General features: G+C 38.0%; 1 protein-coding gene across 1 annotated transcript in view; it reads right to left on the reverse strand.

The window, feature by feature from the left end:
* Nucleotides 1-16,958, reverse strand: part of ptprfb (protein tyrosine phosphatase receptor type Fb) — a 185,210-nt gene continuing 168,252 nt past the window's right edge. Inside the window, exons 24-34 of the mRNA XM_042718042.1 lie at nucleotides 12,268-12,391; nucleotides 11,959-12,134; nucleotides 9,361-9,480; nucleotides 9,117-9,271; nucleotides 8,476-8,761; nucleotides 7,606-7,784; nucleotides 3,551-3,677; nucleotides 3,343-3,468; nucleotides 2,816-2,970; nucleotides 1,960-2,095; nucleotides 1-1,685 (exon numbers count right to left, since the gene is read on the reverse strand). Of these exons, the coding sequence (XP_042573976.1) occupies nucleotides 1,617-1,685; nucleotides 1,960-2,095; nucleotides 2,816-2,970; nucleotides 3,343-3,468; nucleotides 3,551-3,677; nucleotides 7,606-7,784; nucleotides 8,476-8,761; nucleotides 9,117-9,271; nucleotides 9,361-9,480; nucleotides 11,959-12,134; nucleotides 12,268-12,391 (1,653 nt within the window). The 3' untranslated portion in view covers nucleotides 1-1,616. The remainder of the gene's footprint in view (nucleotides 1,686-1,959; nucleotides 2,096-2,815; nucleotides 2,971-3,342; nucleotides 3,469-3,550; nucleotides 3,678-7,605; nucleotides 7,785-8,475; nucleotides 8,762-9,116; nucleotides 9,272-9,360; nucleotides 9,481-11,958; nucleotides 12,135-12,267; nucleotides 12,392-16,958) is intronic.

Consider the following 16,958-nt stretch of genomic DNA (forward strand, 5'->3'; position numbering starts at 1 on the left):
TTTTGTACAAAAACCAATTACTGAACTTTATTACACCGAGTTTTTTTCCTGCAACATTTTTTATTCCAGTTTTCTTATTAACAAATAGAAAACAGACTGTGTATACAACAGATCGAACCTCTACAGCACTAATCATTCACAAGGTAAAAATGAACTTTCCAACATATTCTGAACGTATGGCCAGGTCTCCCTTTAACATGCCAGTTGTAATCGAGCAGGCATGATATGACGTCCTGTAGGAATTGTTTTTAATTTGACTTGTGCTGCCTCACCCCACCAAAGGAGACCGCCAAATACCTGGGGTGCGTAGATAATACAGTAGATATAACTTTTGTACCATGAATAGATTCACACACAGCAGTCTCTCGTGTAATATTCTCAATGTTGGTATATCAAGAAGAGTCCAGGATTACGTTTCGAGAGAATTATGGACAATAGAGCAGAAGCTGTTTATATACTGTATCTATAATAGTATTTATATTTATTCATAATTATAAATTTATGTATATATATTTCTGTATAAAAAGAAGAGTTAGATTAAACAGAGCTGACTCTCCCTTGGGGGAGTGGTTTATACTGTACAGGTGCCAATGGCGATTGGTCTCATTTCAATAGCAGGTCTTCAAATGTCACAGAGAAGTGGGGTGCAAGGGGCACTTTTCGTTAGGATTGCGTTCAGTTCCCGGTAACGTCCCATCAGAAGATCGTAATGTATTTATCACAAATCGCATTTAACCCCTACTGAGTTCTGTACAGTGCCGATTTTATAAGTTAGTTGATTTGCTTTCCCTTATAAAAAGCTTTTCTTAATTTAGTACCACTAACCCAAATGCATATGTCTAGCAGTTGGAGATTTTTCTTTTATCATTGAGACAGAGACAGAACATTAACTTCTCCAAAAGTGAACCCACTCATTTTAGCCCAATAAGACCAATTATACATAACAAAGAAGAAAAAAAAAATAACAAAAGTAAAATCATGTTACAAAGTCAAACCATCAGCAGCTTAGAGAACAGCAGTTCTCTGGTATTAGTATCAGGAACATGTTAAAAATACATGTTCTTGTGCTAAAATAACCTAATATGAAGAAAATAAAAATAAAACAGTACCAATTATGGAAAAGGTAGACCCACGGAAAAGGCCATTAAGACAAAAGATGTTAAAAGATGATTAAAAAAAAAACACAAATATTCTAAATAAGAATAATAACAATATTGTCATACTGAATTTTTTTAAAATAATAACACATGATAACCATGTTTTTTTTTTTTTTTTTTAAAAAGGGCCAAACAGAAAAAAAAAAAAGAAACAAGAAGAATTAGTGCTACCAGTAGCCTTCGACTGTAGTGTGGGTTGGCGTAAGCTAAAGAGAAACTAGAATATAGTTTTGTTTTTTTTAGATGGTGCTTCTTGAAAGAGAGTTGTCTATATTTCTTAAAGCAATCTCTTGGTGCCAGTCAGTAATGGACTGCTGTGATTGGTTAACCAGCCACTGGATCGCCTGCCCTTCCCACCCCCAGATCTCTGTACAGGATGGGGATGGGGAACGGTGGCTCAGAAGGAACACTTGGTGCACTCCTGAAGAGTTGTACCAGAGGGCTGTGGTCCAGGAGTGGTTACGTTGCATAGTGATCAAAGCTCCCCAGGTACTCCAAAGCGGCTCTGTAGCACAGCTGGTACTGGTCCTGCAGGAGAAAAACCAGAGTGTGTCAGCGGGAGAAACAATCGCCTCTTTAGCTAATAACACCAAGTGGGTGACAAAGAGCTCATACTCCACATCAACTGCTGCTAAAGCTGCTGTAAATGAAAAACTTTTTGGGACTGAAAAGGCATGGACACAGTTATTTTTGAGCCTGACCTTATTGAATTTGCCCTGTTTAGTTAAACTGGCCCTAAATCAGCAGCTTTAACTGCATATTGGAAAAGTGCTATTACAATTTTTGGGCATTAGGACAGTACCTCTGTCTGCACCATGGCAGGCCTTTGTGTGCGCAGGGTCTTAACCGTCTGGAACAGATCCACCACACCCTCGTATCTCATCCTCTCCAGGACAATACTGAGAGTGATGAAAACACCAGTTCTTCCCACTCCAGCACTGAAAGACAACAGCATCTGTTAACTTAACACCTGTTACACAAGGGTGAAGGATCTGCGTGACACGTAATACTGCAGTCTTGAGTGTAATGCACTAAATCTGGCTGTCTGGAGTTTGTGAGGCTGTGATAGAAATGAAATTAAATTTAGTTGGAAAAAAAAAAAAAACTTTATTTACTAAACATTAAAATATGAAATAATATGTATCAATTTAAAAATGTGTACATTTAATACATTTGAAAAATAATAGAAATTATTAAAAACTGTACTCATTACTTATAGACAATTTAAAACATTACAAAAATAATTACTTTAATTAAAAAAGTGTAAAATTGTTTATTAAAAGTTTCTACTTAAAAAAGTGTGCATTTATTATTCAATAAAAATATTTATTTTAAAATTATTCAATTAAGAAATGACAAAATAAAATAAAAAATGTGTAAAAGTAAAATGGTTTATTATTAAATAAATAAAATAAAACTAATAATTTAATATTACAACTATAAAATGATGAGAATTTGTGTAATAGTATGTTGTGGACTAAATCTATCGATCCACTTTTAATATGTAAAATGTTTATGTGGTAAGTAGCAGTGTAATAAGTGGGATAATGTCATTATTACAAAATAAACCTTCAGGATGATCATTTGCTGATCAGATGACTGTATATTATCCATTCACATATTTTTACATTCAGAATTTAGATCACAGATCAGCATACCTGCAGTGCACAGTGATTGGTCCATCCTGCCCAAACTGCTCCTTGGTTTTATGAACTTGGCCAATGAAATCAATGAATCCCTCGCCAGTTTTTGGCACTCCTTGCTCTGGCCAATCAGTGAACTGGAACTGCCGAATGGTTCTAGATTGACCGTCCTAAAGAGAATGAAGAATTAACAGTTTATTAGGCTGCTGGTTTCACTCTCACATACACACACAACAGCTGGATGCCTCCACAGCAGGGAGCCTCTGTCCATATGCTCACTGTATGACTGTGTGTGGACAGGATTTAGCTACAAGCTTATTCATAACCTTGGTACTATTTATAGCCGCCAGAAAGCTCTGAAGTCCAAAGCGAGCCGCAGGATGTGAAAGCGCCGTGTTGGTGTGAAACATCCGCCGCCAGCAACAGATTGCTCACACACCCCAGCGGTGCCCTCAAGTACCATCCTGAGTGACATTCATATGAAAAAACAAACACAAATAACCCTCCTCTGGCAGATTCCTGCAGGTGATAGATGCACGTACCCTGGCATCTGTGACTTTAAACTCTCGCAGGATGTACTGGGGCATGTTGTATTCAGCCATGGGATCCACCACGAAGTACTGATAGCGGGCCGAGCGCTCAGCTGGCCAGTACTGATGACACTTCTCCTGCAGGATGTGGAAAAGTATGAGTAAATCTCCAGGATTTAAAACACCAGGATGTGAGTTAAAGGGAGGAAGGTGCTTTTACCCGTCCCATTTCTCTGAGTTTGGTCAGCATCACTACAATAGTGGAATTGTGCTCCCATAGCATCCTCCAGAAGTCCTCAGTGGTTTCTGCTAGAGGGCCCTGAGTGGCAATGTAGGCCTTCTGCTGTCTGTGGACACAGAAAAACATCTTTTGAGACCTTTGCAAAACAGGCAAATATGCCCAGAACAATCACATGACCACGACAATGGCTAGAAAACAGCTGCGCCTTAATTGTAAGATAAAATGAATTGGTTGGTAGTCAACTAGTGGATTCTGTCTTGTTTATATATATATATATATATATATATATATATATATATGTCCTCATTTGTAAATCACTCTGGATGAAAGCATCTGCTAAATGACTAAATGTTAATATTTCAATTTTAGTTTCAGTTTTAGAAATTTTGTGATAAGCTTTTGTAATTTGTACTGATTTTTAAAATATTTGTATTTGCTTTTATTTATTTTTAAATTTATCTTATTTGTAGATTTTATTTTTTTGGAAGTTTTAGTAATTTTAGTAAATAAACTTATTTCAGGTAGTTGGCAAAGCAGTTATAAGATAACAATTTATATATATATATATATATATATATATATATATATATATATATATATATTTCTCGGATTTTTGTTTAATATATTTTCTTGTTGAATGTTGGCTAGTTACCCTATTAATAGCTGTAACTGACATTTATATATTACTATGAATCTAAGCCTTTTTTCTTTATAATATGTCATATAATATTTTTTTATTTTTTTTATCTTATTTGTAGCTTTTATTTTTTTTGGAAGTTTTAGTAATTTTAGTAAATAAACTTATTTCAGGTAGTTGCCAAAGCAGTTATAAGATAACTATATATATATATATATATATATATATATATATATATATATATATATATATATATATATTTCGGATTTTGTTTAATATATTTTCTTGTTGAATATTGGCTAGTTACCCTATTAATAGCTGTAACTGACATTTATATATTACTATGAATCTAAGCCTTTTTTCTTTATAATATGTCATATAATATGTCCTACTATCTCACAGATATCAATAAAGTTATTGTTAAAAAAAAAAAAAAAAATTCACACTTTTGGGAAAAAATTCCCTGTGACAGCTTTAAACTCAAAACAGTAAAAAAGGGGAGCAATCATCCTTTTTAGCCAATCAGAAATGCTCTCTGCCTATCAATCATCTTCCACATTCAGGTTTGCTGATGCATCTTTGGAGGGCGGGGTTTTGTAGAGAGAGCGTTTTGATGAAGTAATGGTGGAGGTCTAATTTAGCGTCTGGAAGAAGTTGCCAAACAATCACTTAAAAATGGCAAGTAGATTGTGAATCCATATACTATAATCTGTTGTTCTACCCATATATATAGTTTGGGTGTTTTATTAACATGGCCACTGGGTGGCAGCAGCGTACTTTGCTACAGCAGCTTGGGCAATCAATGTGCACATAGCACACACATCACTGTCTCATACAAACAGTGCCACGGGTTAGCAACTAATGAAGGTGCTGCAGGCGAGGCAATAACATGGAACTGGGAGATTAAAGTCTGTTCAGGGCCTTGTTCTGACAAATAAAGAGACGGCAGAGAAGAAGAGAGGAGAGATGGGGAGAGACGAGCCAGAATGAAGAGCGAAGAAGAACGAGAGAGACCCCCTCCCTCACTCCACCATTCCAGAACACACACACACACACACACACACACACACACACACACACACACACACACACACACACACACACACACACACACACACACACACACACACACACACAAACACACACACACTCAAATACGTCGCTACGAAGAACACAAAGCAGACATCAGGGACACACTGCCTTTGACAAAGCCAAATTACCTCTATATTAATCATGCAATTCTTCCTTAGAGGAATTCTTCCTAGATTTTCCCCCAATTAAACAAAATGCAACATGAACACTAAAACGGTTGTAAAGGCTGACACAAAAACAGCTCTAATGACGTATCTGCTCGGCTGGTGAAGCTCTTTGTAAACTAGTAAGAAGGTCAAGTGTGTTTCTGTGCTTATCACATTAACATTCTGTTTAAAAGCGGCTTAATTGCTGCGTTTTGACAAGACAACAAGTCTCAGAGTGGACGGACCCAGAGGCTCAGCTAAAGAGGAAGACGTGATCGAAGAATCGCTTTTGAAGCTCATCTGGTTTTAGAAATAAGACTGGTGTCAATTACGCATTGGCACAGGTTGAGCTCCACCAGAGTAGCTCTCATTAAGTTTTAATTCAAACGAGAGGGGCTGATGTATCAAGCCCCTAGATATTTTCTTCACAGACTCTGTGACATTTCGTGCCCACGCTTCGTTTTACGGCAAACACGACTGGCCTTTTCTCTCTCGCTTTTCCTTCTCTGATTTTCTCAAGGGTTCACCCCATTGAGAGCGCCTCCTTTTGTAATTCAATAAACAGCTGTCAGACATAGTAAGGCAACAAAATTTGTGAAGGCTGAAAATGTGTAGACAGACTTCACTGTGCTGCTCATTGTTTAGGGGAATATTGCAGTGAAGAAAAAAGAGTTACGGATCATCTCATTTACCACATATGAGAATGAGTCTTGACGCCTGATGAAAACAGAACAGGAGGAACGAGAAGTAGACGAAATCTACTGATCAAAACCACTGGATTTATTTAGAGATAGATTAAAGGGATAGTTCACCCCAAAATGAAAATTCTGTCATTAATTACTCACCCTCATGTTGTTCTAAACCCGTAAGACCTTCATCTTCAAAACAAAAATTAAGATATTTTTGATGAAATGTGAGAGCTCTCTGACCCTCTATAGACAGCAACGCAACTGTAATGTTCCCAGGTCCAGAAACGTAGTAAGGGCATCGGTAAAAAAGTGCATGTGACATCAGTGGCTCAACTTCAACAATTCAACAATTCTTCTCACCCGAGTTACCGTCTTCCGCCAATTTATCTCAATGCATATGCACGCTTTACCCTAAGCGTAAACAATGCTGATTATGTTCATGCACGCGTCCCCACCCCGAACATAAACAATGCTGATTACGTAGATTACGGTCTTGGGTACTCTCCAAAATGGCGAGACAGCAAGGATCCCTACACGATCAAGACTCAGAAACTTAGCAAGGACATCGTTAAAATAATCCATGTGACATCAGTGGTTCAACCGTAATTTTACGAAGCTACGAGAAGACATTTTTTGCACAAAGAAAACAAAAATAACGGCTTTATTGAACAATTCGTCTTCTCCATGTCACCCTATAGCGGCATTTTGGAGAGTATCATATTCGTAATTTTTCTTATCTATGTGAAGATATAGCGGCATTTTGGAGAGTATCATAACAACGTATGTAACGTAGGAGGGTCAGAGATCTCTCGGAATTCATCAAAATATCTTAATTTGTGACCTGAAGCTCTTATGAGTTTGGAAGGACATGAGGGTAATTAATGACAGAATTTTCATTTTTGGGTGAACTATCACTTTATCTATTAGGAATAGCAACATATATTAGATAGCTGAAATCGAATCGAATTGTAGCAATGATCTGACCCTTGTCGATGCAAGTGACCTAAGCAAATATTATTTGTTACTGTATTATCTCTCTCTTTCTCTATATATTAAAAATAAAATATTTAAAAAATGTTATTAAAAATACAATGCAAAATACATTTCATGGTTGGTGAGAAACAATTGAATGGTGCATGTTCTCAAATTAACTTGCATGCAGGTGTGAAAATTATTCAATTTTGAGCCCTGGATTTAATTTTGTACCAGGAAACACAGAATCAAGCAAGCTCTGATTCATGATGTGTTGAAATGTGTCGGAGAGAGTGATTCATAATGCAATGCAACTGCGTGTGCAGTCAGTTTTTTCTTTTTAGATCCACAACTGACAGAATCTTGAATGGCTCTAACAAATATGTTTATAGCAGCTGCTTGAAAAAAAAAAAAAAAAAAAACATTTCTTCTAAACCTTGAGAATTAAAGCAAACATGCTCCTTCATGTTTTTGTAATGGTTTGGCATGGGCAGCTACCTGTATCCATCGATGCAGCTGGCATTGATGTAGTCAGACCCCTCCACTCCTCGGATTGGCTGCAGGCACACCCGTGTGGACTCAAAAGGCATGATATTGACGAGCCGGTTCTTGAACTTGTTGCAGGGCAGGTTGGCGCTGATGAATCGCGAGGTGTGGGCTTTGGAGTTGGCGAGTCTCTGTGGAAACAGTGTTGGGTTCAGAGGGCTTGAGCGTAAACAAGCTGGCAGAAACATAGTGGAAAACGGTCTGAAACTGAATATTTTTTAAATGTGGGAGAGCTGTGACACTAAAAGCGTGTCTGTTGTGATTGTAAATTGAAGGTGAGCTCTGCAGCAGTACAGAGGGGTGCAGGCATAATGGTCTGACTGGGAAAGCGAGGGCGTGACTGGCAGCGGGGCAGAAAAAGCACAGATGGACATCAGCAGAGAGCGCACAGAGACCGTTGGCTCTACTACAAGCTCTGTCTGTACTGGGAACCCACTCCAGTCTTTGTGCCAGATGCTGTTTCTACTTCTAGAATCCGCTCTGAGTTGAGCATCCTAGTTTTACCAGCATTTACTTTTATCCCAACAGAACTATTAACAGATGGAACAGTAAAGCATTTTCAATAAAACATTTATTAGGCTTGAGTCATTAGGTTTGTTTACATGCACCAATTTTTGGTGCATGTAAAATAATACTAATTATATGTATTCTAAACAAAATTTCAGCATGTGTGCAGTGCTGTTTGCCATGCTCAGAAATGGAAAACGCCAAACCGGATAATATTACAAAAGTTACTGCTACTGAAGCTACCTGGTATTTATTTTTTTATTTTGTTTTTATTAAAGACAATAACACAGTATTGATCATGTGACGTGCAATCACCTTAAACTCCAGCTCCATGGCTGTGACGGTCTCTCCCGGCGGTGGCTGGGTGAGCTTCTGGATGTGGGCATAGAGGTTTCGTGCAGGGACCTCTGTGTTTCCACAGGTGGCGGCCTCCAGCAAGGCCTCGTGGATGAAGATGTACTGGTCCTCTGTCTGCACCATGTAGTTCCTCTGGGCTCTCATGCATGTGACGTGGCCATAAATGTCTACCGTCTTCTCATGTTTCATCCGCTCCAGCATGGCGTCAATATCTATGAAGCAGCCCGTGCGGCCCACTCCAGCACTGAGACAGACAAACTCGTTTCACTACAAACAAACTAGGTTCTAATACTAAGAGTGCCAATTGATAAGATTTTTAAATAAATTAATAAAATCATATACTGAACAAATGAATCAAATGAATTACATATAAAAATATTTATATTATATTCCATAGTTGTATGGAATATAATGGAAATATTCCATCTAATATTCACTTAAAAAGATTTTAAAATGTTTTCACTTGACAGCCTTAAAAGATTTGAAACCAAACCTTTTCTGTTAATTCCACCAAGCAAACCTACAACTGTTCACTTTACAAAAGAGTTTTATAAGTGAAAAGGTCAGCAGTAAATGAAAGACTGGGGACTGGCGCTAACCTGCAGTGCACTACCATGGGTCCAGCATCAGGAGGGTTGCAGGCTTTGACCCTGCGAAGGAATGCAAGGATGGGGGTGGGGTATTCAGGCACTCCGTGGTCTGGCCAGGCCATGAACTGGAACTGCCTGACCTCGCGTTTCTCGCTAGAGCCATTCTGTTTGAGCAGAGTGGAAGAAGGGAGGTTAAATGGCTGAAAATGTTGAAACTTACTATTATGAGAGGAAAAGGCAAGCAACTTTTTACCTTGTAAAGGGCAAAGGTGCGCACACTGTAAGTTGCCAACTCAACAGCGTCAAGCATGGTCACTTGGATCATTCCGTAAGTCTCTGTGCCACGAATGGGCCAATACTGGTCACACTTGACCTGTTTAAGAGGACAAAAATGAAACACAGTCAAACAGTGCAGGAGTAAATGCTGAATTCTATAAGTCCTTAAATTTAAACACTTAAATTTAAAATAAATGTTTATTGTTATGTAAACTATATACATATTAAACAACTGTAAGCACAGCATTGAAATTTAAAAATGTCAGAAATGTTTTTCAAGCACCAAACCAGCATATTTAAATTTCTAAAGGATCACGTGACACTGAAGACAGGAGTTATGGCTGCTAAAAATTCTACCTTGTCAGTACAAAAATAAATGATGTTTCAAAATTTTCAAAATACCAATCCATTTTTTTTTTGCAATAATATTTCACAATAGTACTATTTTACAGTATTTTTTGATCAAATACATGTAGCCTTGATGAACATAAGAAACTTTCTTCTTCAAAAAAAGCCTGACATTATGAATCATCTCTATATTTACACTCATACTTAACTGCAAGACTAATATGAATAATAATATGAATATTAATAATGTTTGTTTTTTTATATCACCAGCAAAATTATTGTCAATATACTGTCAATATATCAGCCAAATGTACTGATTTCCTATACAAGTGTCCACAAGTGTACACAAGCATACACAGTTCACAGTTGAATGGTGAATATTTACCTAATTTCATTATAGTATTGAAATTACTGAGTTATGGCAAAGGTGTGTGCCACCTGCACCCAATAATTCACAAGGACAAAGCTTATTTTTGAATCGAGGACAACTCCTATTAAAAACAAAGTAGAGTTCATCCAAACATCATTTTAAATTAGACAAAAGCGGTAGAAATTTCTTCAAATGGTGTGTTTTGTATAGTGTTCAATCATCTACTTCAGGCAAAGACCAAGTAAAAATGACGTAGAGTTCATTTCTTCTTCAAGGTAGGTCCTGTCAGCAGTGAAACTAGGCCAGTTGTTCTGTCTCTGCTGGAGGTTTTCATCACAGGGCTTGGGGACGCCCTTTACCTATGAAGTAATGCTTTATAGGTGCACAGCCTTGCCAAAACCCACTCATTTACCACGCTAGCTCTGCCAACACATGTCTCTTTCTCTATAAGCCTTTAGCTCCCATCTGACCTCCCATCCATCAACAAAAACCTGAGTGCACGAATTCTCCAGGGGGAGGAATTACAGGTTATCTACTGTCAGATATGACATTTGAGCTGAACAGAAGACTAGTCGACAGACTCGCTCTCTCACCAACCCTGGGTGCCACTGGCCTGTTGCTGCGCCCAGCACAACAGCGCACTAAAAGCCCACGTAGTGATTGGACTCATAGAAACGCAGGTCCCTTTAGTGCCAAGCACAGACGGATGTTTTATAGCATGAAGAGAGTTGTGAACCATTGTACTGTGTCATCCAACAAAAAGGATGGCAATGGTATTTTGTCTTTTATTTTATTACTATATTTTGTGAGGTTGGATAGGAAATCTACTACTATACTACTATTTTGAAGGGAACCTCAGGGCAAAGAAAGTGTGTTCTTTGTAAACAATCAACGCTTCTTTTTTTTCTTTAAGAAATTAATACCTTTATTTGGCTGGGACCTTAATAAAATTATGCCTTTTCTATGTAAGATAAAAAAAAAAAAATACATTACATTACTTTTTAAAATAAATGCTGTTCTCCTAACCATTGTTAATCAAAGAACCCTTAGTAATGGCTGTTGAAAATTCATCTCTGCCAAAGTATATCAAAACAGAAAACACATTTTAAATTGTAATAATACTTTACTACTAATAATTGTAATATTACTCTAGTTTTCCAGAATTTTTAGCCTGTGAGCATAAATGACTTTATTCAAATACATAAAAAAATAAATAAAATAAAACCCTTCCTGACTTCTTTCCCAACCCACTCCCTACCTCTCTCCCACTTCGCTTGCTGTCAGTTTTGATCTGTCCTATCATAATAAAGGTGAAAATGCAGAAAATAAGTCTTTCAAAAAAAAAAAAAAAAACATTACCTACTGCAACTTCTGAATGGTAGTGTAAAAAAAAGCAACAACTAGGACTACAAAACAGAATCAAGATTTTTTTTTTTTTAAATACAGATTAAAAAAAAAAATACTTACTTTCTTTTAAGTTTTTGTGAATTTAGTGTGTGAACATTTTTTGCAATGAATATTTCAAATGACGTAGTAAATACTGTACATCAAATAAGAAACATTTCAAATTTGAAATAGAACCCATTCAATAATGTCATATTTCAATTTAACATTTAGTAGTATTAAATATTATAAATAAAAATTAATATTACATTAAAATAAAATAATAAATTGATTAAACAGGCGAGGGAACTAATAAGTAAATCACAAACCAGTAACTATTAGTTTTGTCCTAGTTTTGAACTTACTACTAGTAAGCTACTAGTACTAGTACTCATACTAAACTACTAGTACTAGTTTTGAACTTGGCTGATGTTTAATACTGTGCCTAAACTTTTCTATGCCCCTGCTACTCACCCTGGTCTTCTCTTCCAGTCTTGTCATCATGACGATGGTATTGGCTCTCTGCTCCCAAACCATCCTCCAGAAGTCGCTCAGAGTCTCAGGCAGAGGGCCCTGCGTGGCAATGTAGGCATTCTGCTTACGGTAACCATCAATGTAGTTGGCATTAATGTAGTCGCTGCCTGGAACACCTATAGAGAGACAACAATTCACAGGTGGCCCACTTATGCCACTATTTGTGCTAATTGCATGCTTCCACTAAACATACACACATCTGCCACCATAATGAAATGTTAAAGGTCAACACATTTGTTTGACTTTTACCGTCCACAGGGGTGAGAACAACTCTCGAGTGGTCGTAAGCAATAACGTTGGCATAACGGTTCTTTGGCTTGTTGACTTCCAAGTTGGAGTTCTCCCATGTGAACTGCTGGCCTGGATCAATGGACTGCAGGGGAAAGATGAGTGGACAAAGAGAAGGAGGGGAGAGAGAGAGAGAAAACTGTTCAGTCTTTTGAGGCACCTTGTTTGAAGCTTGATACCACAGAGTGCCGCAGGGGTAAATTTGAACTAGCATCACTTCAGCAAGAGAGGCTTTGTTTCTATAGCAACCCGACGTTTGAACAGAGACCAGCAAGAACCAGAGGTAACTTTGCCACCAGGGGTTGTTAGAACTGATGGACTGGCAAAGCTCAAGAGTGGTAATTTGGATCCCTTTGTGGGTATATTGCAGTTCTATTCCCTTACTAGTGATCATCTGCCCTGTAATAACAGCAAGTTCATCTGCTGTTTTATCACAGGCAACCAACAGATGGCTTAGTGCTCACTGACACCATAATTCAAACATGATCACTGTAGGGGGCTCCCATAATTGTACCACTGACTCGGTACGTCCGTACCTGAGCTCATCGGGGCATATGGCTTTGATGCTAAAGATTACGCTGAGAGGAGGGAGCGTTCAGAGGCTCAGCCCAGACTAATGGATTACAGGTGTCCATGTGGACTTCATGCCTGCGCTTGATTTTGTGCCCGCTGACAGGAGCGAAGAGGGAAGAGCAATGGCTGAGGAAAAGCAGACCCAACAGGGAGAGTGTGGATTTATGGAGACAGACAGGAAGCTCTAAAGAGAGAGGACAGATGAACACATCTGGAGGAAAAGCCTGCATATATCACTGGCTGCATGCATGAGGTGATGCCCTGAATGGGTAACAGACGTTCCAGGTGAGGCCTTTTTTAATACAGGTCAGTTGTCTGCAATGTACAAATGTTTGAGGGGTCATGTTAAGTTACAGCCATTAAAATGTATTATTAGAGACATTATAGGGTGAGGAGATGGTCCACTGTAAAAAATAAAAAAATGTGATAAATCGTTGATTTAATAAACTATTGTTCTTAATGTTGCAAACATTTAATAGTCATCATCAAACTGCATCTACAGTTAGATATCTATGGTGAAACAAAAATACATAAATAAACAAATAACCTTTATCAAGTTACTTGTGGCTGATTGTTTTGATGGCACAATTCATTGCTGTCAACGCACTTAAAAACACTAGAACTTGGATAAAAATTCAAATTGTATCAACACACTAATGTCTACAGTGGTAACAACAAACACACAGATAAATAAATTTACATTCACAGATTTATCCAAGGCGACTTAGAAATTAGGGTAATAGAAGCAATCAATACAAAAAAAGCGCAACAATATATAACTGCTGTGAAAATTCCCGGTTAGTCTAATGCAGTACACATAGTGAGTTTTTTTTATTTTATTTTTTATAATAAATAAAAAGAATAAAAAGTAGATAGAAAAGAGATAGAATAGATAGAGCTAGTGTTAGAGGGTCAAGTTATTATTATTTTATACTAATTAAAAAGAAATGAAGTAGAATTGAAAAAGAATAGAGAATGCTACTGTTCTCTTGCAGGATGCTAGCTTCTGGAGGGCACATAATAAAATACAACAAATAAAATACATAAATGTATTAAATTTACATATAAAATAAATGACCTTTATTAAGTAATTTGTGGCTGGTTGTTTTGATGGCACAATCATTCACTGCATTTTAGGATGTTTCGAATTTAAAATAAAGGGAAGAACTGACTTGTCTGCTCACACTTTCTTCCTCTAGTATGTTTTATCATTCTAAATTCACAGCTATAACAGAACTAACAAAAGGGAAGCAGAAAATGTACAACTTGCATATGAAAAGGTTGATACAGAATTGGTATTAATAATAATAAAGTTGATGTTCCTTTTGCTTAAATGAAACATGATGCTAGAAACACCAATAATCCATGTGTTTAATACCCAGGAAGCACAAATACTGATAAACATATGCCTGTAACTGTAAGTCACTGTGGATGAAAGCATCAGTCAAATGAATGAAATATAAATTTTCAGCAAGAAATGAAAGATGCACTCTGCATGGAGCTGGATACTGGATTTCTCATTCTGACTTCAGAGGATTACTCAAGAGGCTAGAGGTGGGATGGCACTCTCTCCCTTTCCTTCTCAAGTCACAGGTCTCCTCGGCTCAAATGACACCGGGTCGTATCAGAGCATTGATCGACGGCAATATGCAGCAGCTTGCTCTGCTAGTCAATAATGTCACGGGGTCTCTTGTTATTCAGCATTGATCTGCCTGTTCTGGACAAGGCTCTGGTTGACTCAGTGTCCATCAACCTCCACACCTTTCACTTGATTTGGGATAACATCAGCCTCCTCGGATCCTTTCAAACTTATGCGCTTGTTTTCAATGCCTCTGTAAACAGCTATAAAGCACTCTCTTCAAAACATAACTGGTTTTTAAATGTCCACATATGAAGTAATGCTCAAAAGTAAACAGCAACTCAGCGCTCAATAGAAATAAATGTTTAAGTGTTTCTCTGGCAGTTTATCAGCAAGCATCTTGGAGGAACATTTACTTTGCCATAAGCTTTCGCACGCAAGTACAGGTAATGTGCGAATAAGACAGCTGGAATGCTGACTGGCAGTGCTCTGCAAACAAGGGGAACAAATATGAGCTGTCACTACATGAGATGACAAGCTTGAGAGATGCGGATAATGATAGCGGTGGGAGGTGAGTGCTGGCTCCTACAAAAAGCTTCGGCTGTAGTGGGTTGACAAACATAAGCTTGTTACTGGTGAGAATCAGTCTGATGGGAGTGTTAGCTATTGCTATTGCCACCAGTCAAGTTGAGGAGTGATCTACAGAGCACTTCAAAAACCAAGTAAAATTTATTTTGGACAGTGTAAATCTTTCAAAAACAACGGACTATTGGGTTATACAAGTACGTACATCCGGATGTCATACTGGTTTTCTGTAAAGATCAGCTCTATGGTTTGGTCACAGTTTTGTCAAAAGCAAGTAGCAACTGATTACAAGGTAGAGGGAACAAGAAGTTGAGTATCTTTGGTCGAAATAAACATGCAAAACAATGAAACCGAGCAACGGATGCATCAAGCAGAGCACGGAGCCAATATATGTGCTGGTGTCCCACTGCCTTGCTCATGCTGGCTGGACTAGGCTACTCCCATTGGCCCAAGCGGAACCATCTGTCCCCTTGAGAGGGGGCCTTCCTTGACAGGAGGACATGACATCACGACATGCCAAGAGCAGCTTGTGAGCACCGCTTGGCTATGGAGGGCATACGTGGTGAAAACCACAAACGCATCGCAGGGAGGAGAGATTTGTCACATATGGTTGCTGAAACAGCTCGATCTATCCCTCAAAGTGTCACTAAACGTCTGTAGAGAGGAATGAATAAAAGGAGGTCTATAAAAAGACAAAATCCTTGTTGTATTTTATGTTTTTTTTTTTTTTCACAGACACGTGTGTAATTACAGAAAAGAGGGTTTCGTTGGTTGGAGTGAAGTTTTAATTGCAGTTTAACTATAAATACAACTGTGATTGGAAAAAAGAGACCGAAGTGAGACAAGAAGAGCAAAGGAACAAATGAAAGAAAGAGACGTGTGATGCTTGCAAATCGACAACTTCTTTGCTCGTAAACATCTCTAATGGGTCTCTCGCATTAGTTGGGATAAATCTATGAATACATCCTCACCAGGTGTTTGTCTCACCAAAAGCGATTGGGCCAATAGCGTCTGATCTTTTAATTAAATAATTCCACACCTTTAGGGTGACGACTGACATTCATGTTAAATATCGCTCTAAGAAAAAGGTTTAATAGGCTTTTTTCTCAACATCAGGAAGAAGTCACAAGGCTTTTGTGTGTGTATTGAAGATTTCTAGAGAGAGATCATGGGAAAATTAACATCTGCCTGTCTGGGAGAGGTAAGGGTGAGCAGCTGTCATAACACCGGATGTGGGTGCTCTAAGTGTTGATGGCAGGAGAATCTATTAGACAACACCAAAGTGAGAAAAGAATGTGAGAAAATTGTTCAAAAGGCAGACGAGACACAACAATCAAACAAAAGAAACAAAATTAAAATACCAAAGGCCAAAGAACAGCCCCCTTCAATTTTTTTTTTGAGTTTCTGCAGAGAATGAACCCTTGAAGGAAAATCACTCTGGTAGCGACAAGCTCTGACATTGTCAAAAAAATGAACAAAAATCGTACCTTTGAGGTACAACAGCTTGTCACTGGGGCAGTACTCTCAAAAATCTTTCTGCCATTTCTAGCCCTAAAAGGAGCATATTAGTACTTCAGCAGTCTTTTGGTACTACTATGAACCCTTAAGCAGTAATTAAGGTACAAATGTGTCCCTGCAGTAACAAGCTGTTGTACCCCTAAAGGTATAAATTTGCACAATTTTTCTTTGCGGCAAAGTGACAAAATACCATTCATTTTCAATGAGAGTTGGCAATTTCAGCAAACATGAGTGGAAAGCTCCACTTTATGAAATGCGCAGTTATGGCAACTACAAATGAGAGTGCAGATAGTGACCTTCCACCTGATATATCTGGATATTGTAGTTCAAAGATAGCTTTAGCAGGGCGGAGGAGAAAAACAGTAAACCAGGGGTGCCCAATCCTGTTCTTGGAGAT

The sequence above is a fragment of the Cyprinus carpio genome, chromosome B2, assembly GCF_018340385.1.
Source record: "Cyprinus carpio isolate SPL01 chromosome B2, ASM1834038v1, whole genome shotgun sequence".
Taxonomy (NCBI): Eukaryota; Metazoa; Chordata; class Actinopteri; order Cypriniformes; family Cyprinidae; genus Cyprinus; species Cyprinus carpio.